We start from the raw sequence: 21,088 nt of genomic DNA, 5'->3' as shown, positions 1-21,088 counted from the left end.
TTATGTTCACAAAAAGCATTTGAAACATTAAAGTCCACACTTAACTTCTTTTAAAGTATATAAAATCAATTCTATTCATTTCATTTCATGCACATATCAAACTATCTTTCACCCAGGTTTCCTTACGATCAATATTGAAGATAATTTGTCTCGTTCTCTCTCGCTCTCATAAGAACAATAATGTATGTCCGCTACATTTGATATATGTGACTGCGCAAACACTCACAGATCTCGACACACTAACGAATCATCACCCCCTCCTCCAATCCCCTCCTCTGTTTATCCTGCTTTTCAGTTGCCCCCGTTTACCCCGGACAGACAAAGGGGTGAAAAGGGTTCGTTTCTTCCTCTAATCCCCACCTGGAGGCTTTATCTGAGCCCCCATCTCCAACACACACACACACTTTTGTCTCCCTGCATATGCTTCTGCTCTTCATGTATGTTTAGTGTCATCTTTTGTGTTTGCATGCGTTTTTGTGAACATATGTCAAGAACAGGCCTCTTATCTCGCAGTGAATGGGTTTAATACTATTGTTTGCTGTGGGTTTAATAGACTCCCGGTCTGTATCCTCTCATATATTGAGAGGGAAAGAGGCCAAATGAAAGGACTTAACCTTGGTTTAGATGGAAACAGGATGATGCTTTCTAGAAAGCCTCCTACCGATCATACCTTTTAAATGGAGTCGAGTAGGTTGACATCTCTTCTGTTTGCTTTATTTAGATGGGGCATTGAGAGCTTGCTTTTATATATCTGCTCAGCCTACATATGGCAAATTACAGGTTTTTTAAAGCATTTCAGTTTATGAACAGAAAGCTTGTTTTGGTTGTAATTTACCTGCAACATTTACATTTATGCATTTAGCAGATGCTTTTATCAAAAGCGACTTACACTGCTAAAATGTAAATATGAACCTGCGGGTCCCACTGTAGCCCACATAACAGTGATATATTCCCAGGAAGCATTTTTATATTTATATTTGTTTTATTAAAAACAAGTTTAGATTTGTTCATCTGTAGGGCTTTGGAGACATATGCATCACCACTTGGGGCACAAGAATAGGGTGTGCATTTAAAAACTCAGTTTTTTGACCACACTTCGTTATTATTGTTCATTTACTCATTTGCTGGAGATTAGAGTTGAATTTAGAAATAGTTTTGAAAAAATCTTTGCGCTTAACTAACAAAACTATGTATGAAGAGTTCAGATGCAAAAGCCGCTAAATGCCACTTCCGCCAAAATGAGATAATGGCATTGAGTGAATGCTTTAGGCACGTACTACACCATCAACAAATAGATTTGCTTCAAGTCATCTAAATCCCAGCATCAGCGCATTCAGTACAGTTTGTTGGTAAAAGCCACTAAACGCCACTTGCCTTAGACAGGAAAAGCTGTTATATCCCGAGAACCAATAAGAAGGCGCGAATCAAATTATATGTTTTCAATGTAGCAGATACGGCGGCTTTTATTAGGAGACTTGTTTTATTAATGTCGTCGTTAATGTTTTGTTACGACATTAACAAAAATGAACCAGAATGTTTCTTGAACCTGCTTATCTTAATGTTGACCTAAAACGATGCATGTACATCATACAAAATATTGTTCAGATACCTTAAAGCTGTCAGGGAAATATGGCCAAAATACATCTTCGACTGCATAACAATATAGCTTGTTCCTGCCTAGCCGTTCAACCACGTGCCATAAAATCTGTTGGTTTTTCTGCATACCCTCACTCTGCCTTTTAATGTTTCAGGAAACCTCAGATCACTTTCTTGTAATCATACACACATCAATCTTAAGACTTTTTTTTCACATTATTCACATTATTAACAATGGTGTGCAGTTAGTATGAGGACCACATACAGTTGAAGTCAGAATTATTAGCCCCCCTGTTTATTTTTTTCCCCAATTTCTGTGCAATGGAGGGAAGATTGTTTCAGCACATTACTAAGCATAATAGTTTTAACAACCTATTTCTAATAACTGATTTATTTTATCTTTGCCATGATAACAGTAAATAATATTTCACTTGATATTTTTCAAGACACTTCTATACAGCTTAAAGTAACATTTAAAGGCTTAACTAGGTTAATAAGGTGAACTAGGCAGGTTAGAGTAATTAGGCAAGTTATTCTATAACGATGATTTGTTCTGTACATTATCGAAACAAAAAAATAGCTTAAAGGGGCTAATAATTTTGTCCCACAAATAGTTAAAAAAAATCTAAACTGCTTTTATTCTAGCCGAAATAAAGCAAATAAGACTTTTTCTAGAAGAAAAATATTATCAGACATACTGTGAAAATTTCCTTGCTCTGTCAAACATCATTTGGGGGCTAATAATTCTGATCAAAAGGGGGCTAATAATTCTGACTTCAACTGTATATATTCACTTTTACTTCATTTAATTATTTTGCATGAATTTTTTATTTTATGTCAAGTTTATTGTTTATTTTATTGTTACATATTATTCAAATTTAAATTGAGTTTCATTTCATTCTATTGACAAATTTCCGACGATATAAACTCATCCTCATCTGACTAGAACAATACTGCTTCAAAGTCTAAAATCAAGCATGTGATTCACCTTCAAACCTTTTAGAACAGGGCGTACAAAGCCTGGTTTAATCTAACACGATGCTTACATTGTGTTTCGGGGACAGCTCTGCGTCAACCCACGATGCTTAAATATTAATACAAGCAATCCTCGTCCCGGCGCTCCGTTATCATCTCTGTCACTCTCAAGGGTAGAGCAAGCTCATGCTATTGTCACACACTTTCAATTTCAATTAAAGTGGGTGAACAGGGATAAGAACGTATTGTCAAGAGGAGGGAATAAATATCTGGTAAAATACTATGCATGTTTCAATGCGTGCTGCAGATTGATGAAAGATTCAATGCGCTGAGAGTGATAGGGAGTTTTTCGGCACTTTTATCTACTAGAAAAGATGGGACAGAGTCAGGCCTCACATCCCTCTTCGCTTGTTTCCTTTTCTCTGCGCGGCTTTCTTTTTCTTCCATGAAAGGATGTGTTTTTTTAGCGTCTCAACAGGCATTGACTTCACGCTGAAAGATTTTTTGGTAATGATTAGACATGAGAAGCTTTCATGACAGAGTCTTTTGGGTGTTTCTCTGGGCTTGATGAAAGGAGGCTGATTAAAACAAAACAAATCCCAAATATGAAGCCTCTTCCTGTATGATCTTTGGTATGATTTAATGGGGGATAACATAAGCAGAACTGTTTTTGGAAGTCAAATAAAAGCCAAAGTATTAATCTGGACATTTTCTTTCTTTCTTTCTTTCTTTCTTTCTTTCTTTCTTTCTTTCTTTTCAATTAAAATTGTATAAGATTCTTATTTATAAGTATAATTATGTTAAAAACAAGTGTTTCCTAAATGCATTGTTGTCAGTGCCCAGGCCCGTAGCCAGCCTGGAGAAAGGGGTGGTTGTTTTTTCTCTCAAAATGTGGACCTTTTTGCAGTTATTTGCCTCATTTATTCTATTAAATTATTAGATTTAAATACTGCATTTTATTGACATTTTAAGCACTGTTTTTAGCTGAATTAGCTTGTCGGATGGTCATCATAACCACATTTTTTAAAGATTTAGAATAAAGAAATGTTTAAATGTTTAAATTTAAAACACAACATATCATACTAATGGTATATAAATATAGAATTAGAAAACAAATAGGAATCTATTAAAGTTCTAAATTAAAAACAGTAACCTATTGTAATTTTTTAGGCAAATAACAAACTGTCCAGCACATAAAATTTAATAATAATAATAATAATAATAATAATAATAATAATAATAATAATAATAATAATAATAATAATAATAATAATATCAATAATATCAATAATAATAATAATGTAGAGCTTCACAAATTTCTAGCCTTTCTTGTAAAAAAAAGTACATTTGAAAATAACAACAAAACCCAAATTAGTATTCAAATTAATTTAAATATAGTCTGGTTTTGGTGCTTCACACCTTTTTATTGGTCATTTTTTTGTTGCAAAAACAACAAGGTTCAAGATTGACAATTAAAGTTGAACAGTAGCATGTTTTCTCTATTTAAAACAATACAGTCGCTAAAGATGACTTATTGTAGCGAGCCATGTAATACCACGTCGCCCTGGGCACAAATCCACACCAGCTGGATCTCTCATCAACCTCGGATCGCTCACAGCTGGACCTCATCAGCCAGGGAGAGATATAAGCCAGCCCCACACAGAAGGAAGTGAGCTTCATTTCAGATGACTCCCTGCGCTAACGCTTGTCTCTCTCTGTCTCTCCCACAGCCGAATCCAGCTCGTGACCGATCCAACACCATCCCTCTCACCAGTCTTCACCTTCTCCCCGGAGCACCTGAGCACGCACCTCTAAGAAGAGCACTCATTCACCCCTTTATCACTTGTAAATAAAAACACCCTCCGGGGCATTGTTTGTAACTTCATCTACGGTGTTTGTGTTTTCCCTCTGCCTCGCTACAACTGGTGGAGAATGCGGGCATTGCAGAGGGAAAAATTCAGAAGAAACACTCACCATTAAGTAGAAAATAACCGCTGAATTTTTCTCTGTGTTTGTTACAGACAGGCATCCGCTCTCTCTCTCTCCCACGCTTCCTCTTACTCGGCTGTCAACATCCCGTCGCCATGTCGGTGGAAGAGGTACTGCTCCACCTAGCGGAGATCTCCAGGAAACAGAATTCCATCTCTGAGCAGCTTACAGCCAGACAGGATCGACTGGAACAGCAGCTCCGCCAGGCGGCCAGACACCATCCGACTCCCGAAGTGAGTGCGCATCATCATCTCACTAAACTCAGCGACCTGGATGATATTGACGCTTATTTACATACCTTTGAGGTTATTGCCGAGAGAGAAGGCTGGCCAAAAGAAAACTGGGCGAGAATGTTGGCTCCGTTTCTCACAGGAGAAGCGCAACGAGCATATTTTTCACTAGAGACACCTAAAAATGAAGATTACAAAGCGTTAAAAAAGGAAATATTAGCCAGAATGGGGCTATCCACAATCAGCGCAGCCCAACATTTTTCCCAGTGGTCTTACGACGAGAAACAACCAGTGAGAACTCAAGCAGCTCAACTTTCTCGCCTGGGAAGGCTATGGTTATTGGGAGGAGATCCCTCGGCGGTCCAGGTCGCTGAGAAGGTGATCATCGAGAAGATGATGCGTGCGTTACCCCGACGTTTGCGAACACTCACCAGCATGCGAAATCCTGAGTCACTGGCCACCCTGGTGGAGGCGATCGAGCTGGCGGAAGCTCACGTCGCCCGAGATAATGGGGAGAGAGCGGCTCTGCCACCCCGGAGGGTAAGTGCACCTTGGCGACCGGTGGAGGGCACAGCGCGACCAGGCGGCAGACCAGCGGTCCCCAGCCCGATGGACGAGCCGATGCCCACCGAGCCGACGACGCACTCGACCCCGGCCTGGACAGCAGGGTGCGCGGTACACCGCAATATCCCTCCCGAAGCTCCCACCCATAAAGTCCAGCTAGAGGGTAAAACACAAACGGCCACCTTGGACACAGGAAGCGCCATCACTCTGGTTCACCCGAAGACTTTGAAATACCGCCAGGAAAGTAAAAGTCTTATTCCAATCACGTGTGTACACGGTGATACCCGCCACGTACCCGCCCGAAGAGTGACCATCGCGGCGAAACCAGGCAGCTGGCGCATCGAAGTCGGGGTTGTTCCAGATCTTCCTGTGCCCCTCCTACTGGGCAGAGACTGGCCGGGGTTCGATGAACTTCTCACTCACCACCACGCTCTATCGGCTCGTTCAAAGAAGAAGAACAAGTCACGGGCTCATCGGGACCGCAAACCAGCGCTGATGACCACCGAGAGCGACAGAGGGGGTGAGTCATCAATTTCTGCTAATTTATACTTCGATCTGTTTCAACAGATAACCGCAGGAGGCGATTTTGGCAGAGCACAGAGGGAAGATGAAACGCTCAAACACTGCTGGCCGCAAGTACGGATCATTGAAGGTAATGAGCGACTTCCCAGCCCTCACCCCCTCCCACATTTTATTGTGGAAAATGGTCTGCTGTACTGTGTCGCAGAGAGGCGGGGGGAAAAGAAGACACTATTGGTCGTCCCGAGGACCAAGAGGGAGACGGTCTTAGAACTGGCACATACCCACCCGATGGCTGGACATCTGGGAGCGGCCAACACGGTGAAAAGGATCCGCGACCGTTTCCATTGGCCGGGGCTAGACGGGGAAGTAAAGAGGTATTGCCAGGCATGTGACATCTGCCAGAGAACGTCTCCCCAACGACCACCCCCCAGCCCTCTAATACCACTACCCATCATCGATGTGCCCTTCACCCGAATTGGTATGGACTTGGTAGGGCCTTTGCCGAAGTCGGCCCGGGGACATGAGCACATCCTTGTTATCCTCGATTATGCCACCAGATACCCTGAAGCGATTCCCCTGAGGAAAGCCACATCATCGGCCATCGCGAAGGAGCTGTTTCTGCTATGCAGTCGAGTGGGAATCCCAACGGAGATACTGACCGACCAGGGCACCCCCTTCATGTCCCGGTTGATGGCAGACCTCTGTCACCTACTCAAGGTAAAACAGCTAAAAACCTCTGTATATCATCCACAGACGGACGGCCTTGTCGAGCGCTTTAACAAGACTCTGAAGCAGATGCTCCGACGGGTGGTGGCAGAGGACGGGCGCGACTGGGACCTCATGATCCCGTACGTGTTATTCGGTATCAGGGAAGTCCCCCAGGCCTCCACAGGATTTACCCCCTTCGAACTGCTGTTTGGCCGCCAACCCCGAGGCCTATTGGATGTGGCTCGTCAAGCCTGGGAACAGGAACCAGCCCCCCAGCGGTCGGTGATTGAACACGTACGGGACATGAGAGAACGCATCGACAAAATCATGCCCATCGTCAAACAACACCTGACCGAAGCCCAGCGCGCCCAGCAGAGATTGTATAACCGGCCCGCCCAACCCAGAGAGTTCCACCCAGGGGACAAGGTGATGATACTCATACCTACCACAACGTCGAAGTTCCTCGCATCCTGGAAGGGACCATACACCGTGGTAGAAAGGGTAGGGCCGGTAAATTATCGAGTCCGTCAGCCGGGACGAAGACGGGAAGAACAACTCTACCACATAAATCTTATGAAGAAGTGGGTTGCAGCTCCAGGTCATCTTGTCGCCTTCGCTGAAGAAACTCTTCCCGTTGTCCACATTGGTGAGCAACTCTCACCAAATCAGAAGGCGGAGCTGCAAGCCTTGGTTGGTCAGTTCAAGGATGTGTTCTCGGAGAAACCGGGCCGAACCTCCATCATCCAACACAACATTATCACTCCTCCTGGCACCATCGTCCGGCAAAGGCCTTATCGAGTTCCAGAGGCTCGCAGGCTGGCTATCGACGAGGAGATCCAGAAGATGAGAAGGTTAGGCATCATCGAACCATCCCGTAGCCCGTGGTCCAGCCCAATAGTGATGGTCCCCAAACCCGATGGCACCCTCCGTTTCTGCAACGACTTCAGGAAACTCAATGAGATCTCCAAGTTCGACGGATACCCCATGCCTCGGGTGGACGAGCTGCTGGATAGGCTGGGTGGAGCCCGATTTATCTCCACCATCGACCTCACCAAAGGCTACTGGCAGTTACCACTCAGTGAAGACGCCAAGGAGAAAACCGCCTTCTCCACACCCGGTGGGCACTGGCAATACCGGGTTCTTCCCTTCGGGCTCCACGGGGCCCCAGCCACATTCCAAAGAATGATGGACATCCTGCTGAGGCCCCACCAGCCATATGCAGCAGCCTACCTGGACGACCTCATCGTCCACTCAGAGTCATGGGAAGAACACCTATCCCGGTTACGGAGGGTGCTCTTAGATCTTCGACGGGCTGGGCTCACAGCTAATCCCAAGAAATGCCACCTGGGTCTAGCCGAAGCCAGATACCTCGGGTTCCACATTGGACGAGGTCTCATACAGCCACAGCAAAACAAGGTCAAGGCACTACAGGAAACTCCACAACCCACCACAAAGACCCAGGTACGTGCATTTCTGGGGTTAGCGGGCTACTATAGATGTTTCATACCTAACTTCTCATCCATAGCCAGCCCTTTGACAGACCTGACCAGAAAGGGGCAGCCGGAGAGGATAAGATGGACCAAGGAAGCCGACGATGCGTTCCGAGCCCTAAAGAAGTCCCTCACGTCCTCACCGGTACTGCACGCACCTGACTTCGGCTGCCCCTTCATTCTACAGACGGATGCTTCCGACTCGGGCCTGGGCGCGGTCCTCTCCCAGGTCCACGGCGATGAAGAACATCCCATAATGTACGTGAGTCGGAAGCTGACCCCCGCAGAGACCCGCTACGCAACGGTGGAGAAGGAGGCCCTGGCGATCAAGTGGGCAATCCTGGAGCTAAGGTACTATCTCCTTGGCAGGAAATTCACTCTGGTGACCGACCACGCCCCGCTACAATGGATGGCGACAGCGAAGAACAACAACGCTCGGGTCACCAGGTGGTTCCTGTCGCTCCAGGATTTCAACTTCGACGTACAACATCGAGCCGGGGCCTCCCACGGAAACGCAGACGGACTCTCACGGCTCTGGTCAGGATGGGCAGGTCTGTCGAAACATTCTACCCCCCCTCTCAATACACTGCTCTTCCTTCGCAGGACACCCAGGACCAGGACGACGCTAAGGGGGGGGGGAATGTAGCGAGCCATGTAATACCACGTCGCCCTGGGCACAAATCCACACCAGCTGGATCTCTCATCAACCTCGGATCGCTCACAGCTGGACCTCATCAGCCAGGGAGAGATATAAGCCAGCCCCACACAGAAGGAAGTGAGCTTCATTTCAGATGACTCCCTGCGCTAACGCTTGTCTCTCTCTGTCTCTCCCACAGCCGAATCCAGCTCGTGACCGATCCAACACCATCCCTCTCACCAGTCTTCACCTTCTCCCCGGAGCACCTGAGCACGCACCTCTAAGAAGAGCACTCATTCACCCCTTTATCACTTGTAAATAAAAACACCCTCCGGGGCATTGTTTGTAACTTCATCTACGGTGTTTGTGTTTTCCCTCTGCCTCGCTACACTTATCTCAGTACCTTTTGTTGTAAAGTGACAGCTGAGGATAGTAAAGCCTTCATCGGACAACCATTTTAAAAACATTAATGGCAAAAATAGAGAATGGGAGGTCACAGGAAAAATCAATAATGCCCAATATACAGGACATTCCAGCTAATTCGGCCAGGTACAACCTCATGGTAGCGACAGATTCTCATCTGTTGGGAAGCAAGTAACGTTAGCCTTACCCTGTTTGGCAGTCTTTTATATATGTTCGATATTTTGTGACAATGACGCTGATGCCTGCTTTCTCTTCCATCTCTCTTTCTCGTTTTGACTCATAGCGTCAATCAGTATGGATGAGGATGTTGCATGAAAGATGCAAACATTGCCGCTCGGTAGGTTATGTCCCGTGACTAGCGTAACAGTAATGTGGCTTTGAGGCTTCATGGGATTCGAATTACTGGCCATATTCATTTAAAATTACACTTCATTATAAAATATTTATTTTAAAAAATTACGTAAAATAATAAAAAGAACAAATTCTGGACCTTTCATCCATGAAGGGCGGGTCATTCGAACCACCCCTGGCTACAGGCATGGTGCCCTTTCAGTTAATATGGAGTTAACTACACTTATTTCATTTGAAAGTTGACTGTTGGGTTTTGCAGTGAACTCTGAATCGATTTATTACCTAAAAATTGGCAAATTGTGTGTCTGTGAATATTTTTCTCTCTTTCCGAGTGCGGGATGCAGATTTAGTTCTTTTACCTCAAACTCTCTGCAGAGTACCTGACAGGTTAATGCACACCAAAACATGAATGCTGACAGACACACGCTTTTCTTGTCATTCATTTGCACCTGTAGAGTAGTGTGCTTGTGTGTGCGTGTTTGTGTGTCTGCAACACTGTGTGTGTCAACAGCATTATGAGCTGCTTGCTGGCAGATCTGTATGAATCTACAAGCATAGTGTTTTATGACACTGTTTCACATGCTGTCAGCCATTGTTTAGTGTATGTTCCCTTTGCATAGATTTGGAATTTTCCACATAATATTTGGCCAAATGGAGCTCAGTCTTCATTTCCTTAAAAGAGAATGCCTCTACACATCGGACAAAGGATTTGATATTGGTCCTTCTTAAGTAATTGTTTATGCTTTTTGGTTGTTAAAATTGTATTGTTTTACAATGACTCAAATAGAAAAAAATGACTTCATATATTTAGGGCCTACTCACACCATGCCATCCGTACAGTGCCCAGGCCCGTTTCCCAGATCGTTTGAGTAGTGTGAGTGCGCTGAATAGGGCTCAAGCACGGTTCACTTGGCCGGCCCTGCCCTGGTTGGAAGAGGTGGGCCTGAGCGCGGTTCACTTTGGAGCCCGAAACTGAAATCGAGACGTGACTTTTAAGGGACTGTTTCATATGGATTTATTAATCAATCTTACTGTTCAGTGAACGCAAACTGCCGTAGCTTATTAAAGATGCAAACTCCTCACTGCGCGACAGCTGTGCGCCTTCAGCAGACCTCCTCATTCTTGCAGCACGAGGACTTTATGATTGTTTAAATGCGCCAAAAGTGGTGGATCTGTTCGGCGAAATATCTGACTGCGTGTCCCCGCATCCCTAATGACTGTTTGGCGAAATATTTGACTGCATGTCACTGCTTATTAAACCGACTGAAATGATATAACTAAAGAAATTTCCACTGTGCTGCTGAGTGACAGCGCTTATCACTGAACAGCGCAGCATCGATGACGTAATCGTGCCCAGTCCCGATTGTGGTGTGAGTGCGGGCCGTCGGGGGAGACGGGAGGGGGGACAGCCTTACTTTACAAAAAAACTAAATGAAAGTGTTGACAATGCTTTTGTTTTTCACTAAAATTAGTCATTAGTAATGCTGCATTGTTTTTGCAACGTGTTTTGAGCTGTTAAACAAAATGTCCTGCAAGTAAATCACAAATTGTGACATGTTGCAAAACATTTGCGCCTTGTGTTTTATTGATGACATCACCAGCGACTCGTCGACATTGACTAACTTTGATAACATAAAAGTCAACTTCCAAAGTTATAAAAGTTGTTCAAGCTCTAATATATTATTATTATTATTATTATTATTATTATTATTATTATTATTATTATTATTATTATTGTTGTTGTTGTTGTTGTTGTTGTTGTTGTTGTTGTTGTTCTGTTCCTCAAGGCAGCATTTATTAAATACATAAAAGGTAAATACTTATTTATTAAATATTTATTTATTACAATTATTATAATAATAATAAAGGGACTAAACCGAAAATAAAATGAATGAATGAATATTAGAGTGATTTCTGAAGGATCATGTGACTCTGAAAACTGGAGTAATGAAGCTGAAAAATCCGCATTAAATCACTGGAATAAATTATTAAATTAAATTATAAAATAATTTTGAACAGTTATTTTATAGTGCAATAACATTTCACAATTTTACAATGTGTACTGCATTTTTGATTCAATAAATGCTGCCTTGGTGAGCAGGATAAGCTTATCCTACTGACCCTAACCGTTTGACTTTGTATTAATATTAATAATAAGCAATTGTTTATGCTTTTTGTTTGTTAAAATTTTAATTATTAAACCCGACTCTCAAATAGAATAAAATATTCATAATTTTAACTTTACAATAAAAATATAAAAAATAAGTATAGTTCACTCAAAATTTACAAATTTAAACCTTTATAACCTTCTTTATTCTGTTGAACAGAAAATAACATATTTTGAAGAAAGCTGAAAACCTGCAACCGTTGACTTACACATACTATAGAAATCAATGGTTACAGCTTTCTAGCTTTCAACTACTTATTTTATATTCAGCAGAATAAAGAAAGTAAAATAGTTCTGTTTTTCACATCCTTTATCCAAATTTTGACTGTTAAATTAAAACAATTTGCTGTTTTAAAGTTGTTAAAGTGGGTATTTAAAAACCGTGGTCTTTGTTTAAAAGGGGTAATAAAATGACATAAAACAGATCTTTATGAACATTGCTTTTTTCAACTATATTACCCAGCTCTAGATTTCATCTAATACTAGTCAATGACTTCTTTCTCCCTATTCTTCGAATTCTTACAAGCAATTGAAGGAATAAAACGAGTGTGACCTTTAGGAAGACAGCAGAAAAAAGAAAATATACCTCGCATTGATTCAGAAAAATAAAACACATTTTGTTTGAATAGAAATCATCTTTCAAGGTTGTGATTCACTTAAATGCAGCGTATAAATCGTCTCTTGTGTTGAAGGTATCGATTGAGTCGTGACGTTTTGTGCAGCAGGGTAATTTAACTTATGACAAGAGCCTTCTTTGACAATTTGCAACGGCTAAAAAGATCCCACATGCCAATAAGGAGAGTTGAGCTGATACATGTGATGGCTATTGAAGGTGCAGACAAACAGCGTTTTAGACCTTGTGTCTGCAGCTTGAACTTCAAATGATCTATTTGTGGATTTACTGTTGCAGCTCCATGGTTTCTCTGGTTCAATGGGAAGGGTCAGACTGTATGGACTCAACAGGGAAGTGCCGAGAGGAAAACTCGCCTGAACAAAGTCCTCATTAGCACCATTAATACACCTCGCAATGGTTCCATGGCAGCCTTTCTGGCTCCTCATTAGTTGATTTTAACCTTTCACAGTGACCCATTATGGATCATTGTTGACCCCAGATGAGGTGACTTATAAGGGAACCAGCTAACTCTGATTTAAAAGAAGCCAGAGGCCTCGACGCCAATTTAAGAGCTCTCTTAAACCAGAGCTGAGGAGCGTTGCTTGGAGACATAACTTTATAATGAGGAGCCGAGCTCTTGATTGATTACTTGTCTTTGTGACGGCCTGCCTGTGTTTATCTTCAAGGTAGCGCGGCAAACCTTTTGTGTACCTGTATGGTCATATCGCATTATGGCGATGAATGCTTCATTAGCGATGGCCGCTGTTTGGTTTACTTGAAGTGTGTGGTTAAGTAAAAGAAGTTCCTTGCTTCATTTAGGCAGCAGGAAGAGTCAAGGACGCTCCCAAAAGAGCGCAGTTTAATCCGTTGCAGGTGTAGTCTTTTGTTTTACAAGCATAACAATTAAAACATTTATAAAAAGACATGTTTAATTAGCTGATAATATAGAAGTCCTTCAAGTGCTGTGATATAACTTGCTGCGGTTGCCGTGGGAAGATAATAAGCGCCTCATGTTTCTTAATGGTATTAGAGTTGGTTAAACTCGGATCTCTGGAAATGTGGAGATGTATGCTGCGGTGGTGTCAGAAATCAAAGACCTGATTAAAGATCTGTTTGTTGGGTCTGCTTTTTTTCATTTATCGATTGAATGAGACTAGAGAATGTTAGTCTGATTTTAATACAGTCCATTTAACTACAAAGGCAATCATTTTGAAATAACTTTGTTACAATACAAATAAAACCCATATAGCTAGTACCCTGACTTTTTCCTAAATGTGTGTGTATTTCATTTCAACATTGTTATTTAATTAAAATGACAAAACACAAAAAAAATTCAGAGTATTTTTGTCCGCTACTTTGAAAATGACTGATTCTCTGTTGCCTACAACTTTCTGCTAGCATTACTTTCCAATAGCAAATCCTATAAGATTTTTTTGGTTGCATATGCACTGGACTCATTTCACACAATGTACTTCTTGTGCCAAAATACATCACTCATACTATACATTTCTGTCTATTATTTTACAATTAAAAATGAAGTGGAAGGTGAAAAGACTAACATAGTTGTTAAAAAAACCTTCAGTATACGTATGGTCATCAGACTGCTTCTCCACATACAAGGATATGGATAAAAACACAAGACATTGTCTCAGAAATGTAATTTTGCATGATATTGCCAACACATTCAAAACATATACGTGATATGTGGCTTTTGATCTATTATATATTATTCTGTGTTGTCCCAGGACTAATTTTATATATTTGTTTATGAAATAACAAAAAAAAAAAAGTTTAGATACATGAACTGTGAATGTAGACCAAATTATTCAGCAACTGTTACTGTTTTAGTTTGGGAAGGTCATTTTTGACTGTGAGGGAAAGGACACCGATATAGTCTCAGAAAAGTTTTCACAGAAGTCTTATTTTGCGTGCTATCTTCATCAAATTTGAAATCTAAACTCATGAAACACTTGGCTTTCAAGGCATGTTTTTTTCTAGGTCATTAAATTAATGTTTTCCTGTGTTTGTATGAAAAACAAATATTAAACAAAATACTATTTTTCTCAATACTTCATAATGTATAACTTTTTATATTTTGAGCATAAACAATTTCCAGATGAACCAAAGTATCTTCTTTCTAATGATACCTTATGTTTATAGCTAACTGGAGACAAGAACTGTTTTAAGTATTTAAAGTTAGGTACAAATCCTAAAACTAAAAAAGTGAGTGCTGGCTAACAGGTTTTAATTCTAAAATCTTGATAGAAGTTTTGAATGTAAATATGCAGTCTTATATGAATGCTCAGAATGTTTGCTTTGGCCATTCTAAAAACTCTAAAATTCTGGTAGTTCCAGTTCCAATCACTAGTTCTAATCTTATAGACATCACATGTCTTGGTGATGATTGTTCAGGAACAACTATGTCTGACATGTTTCTTGTCCTTGGCACAATAATTTGAGATTTAAAATCTGCAGTGACTAATAGCAAAAAAAAAAAAAAAAAAAAAAAAAATGTGTGGTGTAAACCTGACATTTTATTTTATTTTTAAGTTTTTTTTTTATTTTATTCACTCACTATTTTTTTTAGGATTTCCATTAAATATATTTAATGCAGTTAACACTCATTGCTCATTTTTCAGACATGTTTTTCAAAGCAAACTTTCCCCTGCGGTGAAAAAAGCTGCCATTGCTCGAATCAGCGACCTTCTTGCTGTGAGACGACAGTGCTACCCAGATTTATGCAGTGTTAACGTATCTTGCCACCAAATCACATGTGAGTCATTCACATTTTTACTATGAAGGAAAGATTTGTGGAGTTAAGGCAGAAATACTCCTGCCCATACAATATTTCCCTTAGTTTTCAAGAAGTCAATCACTAGTTCTAATCTCATTGAAAACATATGCGTTGGTGACGATTGATCAGGAACAACGTCTGACATGTTTGTTTTTTTCACAAGAATTTGAGATTTATAATCTGACACCGGGACTCAACAAATAACATATAAAACAAATAACAAATTAAAAAGTGAGTAGTCTAAACCTGACATATTTTATTTTACTATTATTAATATTTTTTTTAAGGTAGGTAATTTCATTCACTCACTATTTTTCAGGATTTCTATTAAATATATTTAACGCAATTAACACTCATTGCTTATTTTTCAAAAGACTAAATTAAAAACACTATAAGCCCCTGCAATGCTGCTGTCAGCTTAGTCTGTTTTAATTACTATTATATTATTAGTTAGTGGCTAAATTAACTCATAAATGCCACATGTGACTTATTTATTTATGCCTTTATTAAGTGAATAAAACAGTACTTCAGACAGGAAGCGAAGTGGGAGAGAAAGAGGGGGTAGGGACGGGAAATGTCCTTGAGCCAAGATTCAAACTCGGAACACCCTGAAGTGCTACTACACCATATGTCAGCGCACTAACCACTAGGCTATTGCGCCGACACACGTGTGACTCTTAATGGAAATAAAGTCACTCACAGTTTTTGACTATGGGTTCTAATGAACTTTGATGGATGAACACAAAATATGATTTCAAAAACACCTTTTGATGCTAAAGAAAACGCTTTATGTATATTTATTCTAGAAATGTTTACAATATATATGTTTTCATACTTTTTTTTTGGTGTGCACCAACTAAAGAGTGGAGAATGCACCATCCTGGCTTTTTCCTCCTCTCTCTGAAGGGTTGTGAATTAGATTAAAAGGAGTGTCTGCGTGAGTGTCATGGAGGTGAAGAGTTCATTGACACACTGGCCTTTTGATGCTCTTCAGCGCTCTTCACTCTGTCTAATTGATTGGAGAGCTGCTTGTCCAGCACTCAAGAACTCCATTTGACTCTCACAGGGAAAAAAAGGGAAGAGGAGGAGGAGGAGCAAGGGGTTTGCTTAGTGAGTTAAGAGAGGGTGGAAGGATTGAGGGGTCAAACCTTGTGTTTCCTTGTTTGCACATCTCTTCGCTATAGCTTTGAGCTATAGATAGATGGATTGCCAATTGAAAACCTCACTTTAGAGCTAGTAACTGAGACACGAGCCACTGATATACAGACTAATGCAGTTATTGGTGGGTGAGAGAGTGTTTGAATTACCTGACTCTGTGGTACTATAGTAGCTTTTTTAGGCAATAGCACATTTTACTGGATTGTCCTGCTTTTAATGATTCCAGAAAGCTTTTTATGAAGAGAACTCTCTTAAAGGCATTTTTAACAAAATCACACCAGGAATTTTTATTTATTTTTAAATTTTTATCATGCACTAACACTAAATGTCTTATTTAATTTATGTATTTATTTGTTTGTTGTTTTTAATTGTATATTTATTATTGAAACTTTTTTTCTATGAAAATAGCCTTGGTTACTGACATGACTCTAAATAAAAATACATTACATTACATTACATTTTTGGCAGTAGCAATACTTTTAATATAAATGCATTAGCTTAACAATAGTTTTAAGTATAGTCACGAGGAATGCACAATTTACTTGTTATCATTATATTTTATGCAAACTATAAATGAAAGTTATTTTATGTGTCAGATTTATGTCATTTTTTTATTTTCAAATCTGACCAATCAGATATGCATTAATTATTTATTTTAGTGTGATCATTACATAATAAATGATAAATCAGCTTTTAAAAATAGCATTTCTCTGGGAAATGTTATAGCTCACGAAATATCATTATCGTAACACAAAAATATTTAACATCACATAATACTATAATAACGCATATTGCATTATTTCCCAGGATTGTACATCCTTGAAAGTGACATTACTACTTTGCTATGGAGAGATGTCATAAAGGCCTGTCATGCAATCTATTTTTGTAGGATATATTGCACCAAAATATATTTCTTATTTTAAGACCATTTTATGCCACTCTTAATGCAAGAATGACAATATAATATCATCACAATGCAAGTACACTCTTCCAAAGAACACATACTATTTTATTCTTAGGAATATTTCATTTAATTATAGTCATTATAGCAATTTAATGAGGCATTGGAATCAGAATATGAAAACACATATCCTTAATAAATGTAACAAAAAGTGCAAGGTAAAAAGTAACAGAGTCTGCGATATCTGCTACCAGATCTAGTTTTAGTTGTCAGGCACACACATGAAAATATAGTATAGTCATTTAAAGTAAATATTATAGTATTTTTAACCATACTGACACTAACACCTCCGATAGAGATAGAGATGTTGCACAATCAGCTAAACTGTTGATAATTAGTTTTTTATGTATTTTTGGGCGATATATATTGCTTCCCTAAAAATAATGGAGGTCATTTCCATGTGTTGTAAGATAATTCGATATGAAGAGTTCAGATGCAGGAAGACGCAGTGGAGCGGTAGGTAGTGCTGTCACCTCACAGCAAGAAGGTCACTGGTTTGAGCCTCGGCTGGGTCAGTTGCCAATTCTGTGTAGAATTTGCATGTTCTCCCTGTGTTTGTGTGGATTTCCTCCTGGTGCTCCGGTTTCCCCCACAGTTCAAAGACATGCGGTACAGGTGAATTAGGTAGGCTAAATCAGGCTCCTATTTGTCTTGATCCAGTAATGTCACTTTTAGGGCAAAGAATAGGTTATTTTCATTGTTTTAAATATGAAGTAACTGAGAACATAATCATAAGAGGCTGAGAAAAGTAGAAGAAAATTAATTGTAGTTTAAAATTCCAGATGGCACTTTTTGTATCTGATCTCTTCATATATTGATTATTGTGACAGGCTTAATGTCATGTAAAACTTTTCAGATTCAAAGTTACTTACTTGAAATCAAGATGTATTTTGGCATTTTGTTGACTTTATAAACTTTTAAAGTGACTTTAAATTGTGCAAATTAACCTCTTAAGCATATTAGTAATCAAAAATGTGTTTTGATATTTACAGTAGGAAATGCGTTTTATTTAATTCTATAATGATTTTTGGCATAAATAAATTATAATTTTGTGTCATACTGTGTACTTTTGACTATTGCAAACAATATACTTGTGCAAAATAAGACTATATTTGTGTCCCAGGGTCACTAATAAGAATATCTAAACATCTATCAGTGCTGTGTTAAAAAATTATAACAGTGAATTTATTTATGGTGAGGCAGTGGCGCAGTAGGTATTGTTGTCGCCTCACAGCAAGAAGGTCGCTGGGTCGCTGGTTCGAACCTCGAATTTGCATGTTCTCCCAGCCTTCGCGTGGGTTTCCTCTGGGTGCTCCGGTGTTCATGCGGTACAGGTGAATTGGGTAGGCTAAATTGTCCATATTTTATGAGTGTGTGTGTGTGTGTGTGTGTGTGTGTGTATGTTTCCCAGAGATGGGCTGGAAGGGCCTGCGCTGCGTAAAAACTTGCTGGATAAGTTGGCGGTTCATTCCGCTGTGGCGACCCTGGATTAATAAAGGGACTAAGCTGACAAGAAAATGAATGAATGAATGAATGAATTTATTTATGAAGGTTTACAAATACTAGTTAATTATGAGTTAATATAATACTTGCGTCTTTATTTAATATTCAATCCATTTTGTTTCTGCACTGTTCACATTTGGCTTTGCTTGTTTGCAACACTGTCCAAATTTGGGTTGCTGTTCATAGATTGTGATTACACATTTTTATTGCCCAATTTTGGCACAATTCGGTTGACATAGGATGTCGTGGGAATTTGTAAACCAGAAATAGGCATCGGGAGACAAGATTCAGCCTATAAGAATCAATTACTCAATAGTGTAGTATAAAATGAAAATATGTTGCTGTTGATGTATAATCGATGTTGGCTGATGGTTTAGTTGTTTGGCAATTTGTTTAAATTCCACATGTGATTTTATTTTTGTCTTTTCCCTGAATGCTGCTTTTGTGTTTTTATTAATCAAATGAATGTATGAGCTTTCATGTTGTGATTGGGCATGTGGAAAAGCACTATCTAAACAGAAAAGACTGGCTTAGCGTTTGGAGGAAATGACCTCTCCATCTGCAATCTCCGGCATAAGATGTGTGTGTTTGTGAACGTTCAGAAATAGCACATAAGCATCACCTGTACACACTCAACAATCTTCACTTCACTTCCCTTCATTGTCTTGTTCACATTTTTTGGAATTTGAAAAGGATTATATTCATAATAACAAAGGAAATGAAGCTGAATAGAAAACGCTCACAATTGTTCTTTCTCTCACTGCAATTTAATTGAATTCAGTGTCACTCCTGAAAATCACAAAGCGATGTTCATGTTTAGTGTTTTCTTCACTCGCATGTGAAGTGTGTCGTTTCTCATCATCTTTATAAAATGACTTGCAAAAGAAATGATAATATGTGGTGACTGGTTGAGTAGGTGTCATTTATACTTCTGTGCTTTCAAAACAAAAGGAGAAAGCTGTCAAATTCATTGAAAATACTTACAATAATTAAATTGTCTGCTTCAAAGAGCAAATTTTATAATGGAAGACACCTCGCTAGAAACAATATAATGTGGTGTAGAAGTAAAAGCGTCTCTCCTGTGAGATAAACATCAGAACTTTGGGCAAGTTTTGGCTGCTAAAATTGCAGCATTGCTGGAGGCCCGGTCAGAGTCTTGAGTTTTTCTTGTGTCTTATCTCAGCTTAAATACGCCCTCCGGGTGGGTCGTGTCCTGTGGAGGAGAACACCTGCCTGTTGTTGATGCGGTGGGGGGACATCAAGAAACATTTGATAACCAAGATGATTGTCAGTTTTTTAGACATTTTGTAGACTCAATTGTGCTGTAATTTGCTATAACTGGGCTGAGTCTCTAGTGAGGCATGTGTGTGTAATAGGTGTATTGGTGCTGGCTTTATTGTGTTTTTTTTTTTTTTTTTTTTTTTTTTTTTTTGCGGAAAGTGCTGGATTTACTGCTGAGTTTGCCCTGATGCATTGTGCCAGCTGGTGTAGGGACTCTGAAGATGTCTTCTGGTTGTTGCACACACACATACACACACATTGGTGGTTCACAGGTACTCTCCATAGGCATATTAATGTGTATGCATGCAATTAAAACAGTAAAAAAACGCTTGTTATATACTAACTGGTCACTTTATTAGGTACACCTTACTAGTACAGGGTTGCCTTCAGAACTGCATTCCTTCGTGGCATAGGTTTAACAAGGTACTGGAAATATTCCTTAGAGATTTTGGTCCATATTGACATGATAGCATCATGCAGTTGCTGCACATCCATGATGCAAATCCCCCGTTCCACCACATCCCAAAAATGCTCTATTGGATTGAGATCTGGTGACTGTGGAGGCCATTTGAGTACAGTGAACTTACAGAAACCAGTCTGAGATGTTTCACGGTTTATGACATGGCGCATTATCCTGCTGGAAGTAGCCATCAGAAGATGTGTACACTGTGGTCGTAAAGGGATGGACATGGTCAGTAACAATACTCAGGTAGGCTGTGGTGTTGACACGATGCTTAGTTTGTACTAACGGGCCCAAAGTGTGACAAGAGTACATCCTCCACCACCATTACACCACCGCCACCAACCTGAACCGTTGGTACAAAGCAAGATGGATCCATGCTTTCATGTTGTTTTGATTAGTAACATGTCTTAAAATACACAGATTTCAAATATGTGTATCGCCAAATATTACCAAATCCTAACAAACCATACATAAATGGAAATGGATAAATCGGTAATCTATTTATGGTAATCTATGCAAAATTATTTGCCAGCAAGCATTATTTTGGTTATTTTAAAGGTTCTTTTAACCTACAGAATGGTGTTAGAGTAAATGATAACAAACATCCTAACCAAGCAAATAAATGTAACAAGAAACAGGACACAAATGACAAACTATTTCAAT

General features: G+C 39.8%; 2 protein-coding genes across 3 annotated transcripts in view; both read left to right on the top strand.

The window, feature by feature from the left end:
* The window catches only part of hs6st1a (heparan sulfate 6-O-sulfotransferase 1a), a 226,416-nt gene that overhangs the window by 54,266 nt on the left and 151,062 nt on the right, over nucleotides 1-21,088 (top strand). The window contains exon 1 of one of the 2 annotated variants that reach the window (XM_073917263.1): nucleotides 9,431-9,471. The exons of the other annotated variant lie outside the window; for it this stretch is intronic. Within the exon in view, the coding sequence (XP_073773364.1) occupies nucleotides 9,446-9,471 (26 nt within the window). The 5' untranslated portion in view covers nucleotides 9,431-9,445. Of the gene's footprint in view, nucleotides 1-9,430; nucleotides 9,472-21,088 lie in introns of those variants that run through there. 2 annotated transcript variants of the gene reach the window in all.
* LOC141375020 (uncharacterized) lies at nucleotides 4,303-9,025 on the top strand. The gene is made up of 2 exons (XM_073928861.1): nucleotides 4,303-4,416; nucleotides 4,593-9,025. The coding sequence occupies exon 2, from the start codon at nucleotides 4,656-4,658 to the stop codon at nucleotides 8,718-8,720; it is 4,065 nt and encodes a 1,354-aa protein (XP_073784962.1). The 5' UTR covers nucleotides 4,303-4,416; nucleotides 4,593-4,655; the 3' UTR covers nucleotides 8,721-9,025.

The sequence above is a fragment of the Danio rerio genome, chromosome 2 (genome assembly GCF_049306965.1).
Source record: "Danio rerio strain Tuebingen ecotype United States chromosome 2, GRCz12tu, whole genome shotgun sequence".
NCBI classification, from domain to species: domain Eukaryota; kingdom Metazoa; phylum Chordata; class Actinopteri; order Cypriniformes; family Danionidae; genus Danio; species Danio rerio.
The sequence above is the reverse complement of the archived record's forward strand: the minus strand, read 5'-3'. Positions and strand labels throughout refer to the sequence as shown.

Bases quoted from the DNA above. Each gene is read 5' to 3' on its own strand.
- LOC141375020 (XM_073928861.1), top strand. From the start codon at position 4,656: ATGTCGGTGGAAGAGGTACTGCTCCACCTAGCGGAGATCTCCAGGAAA.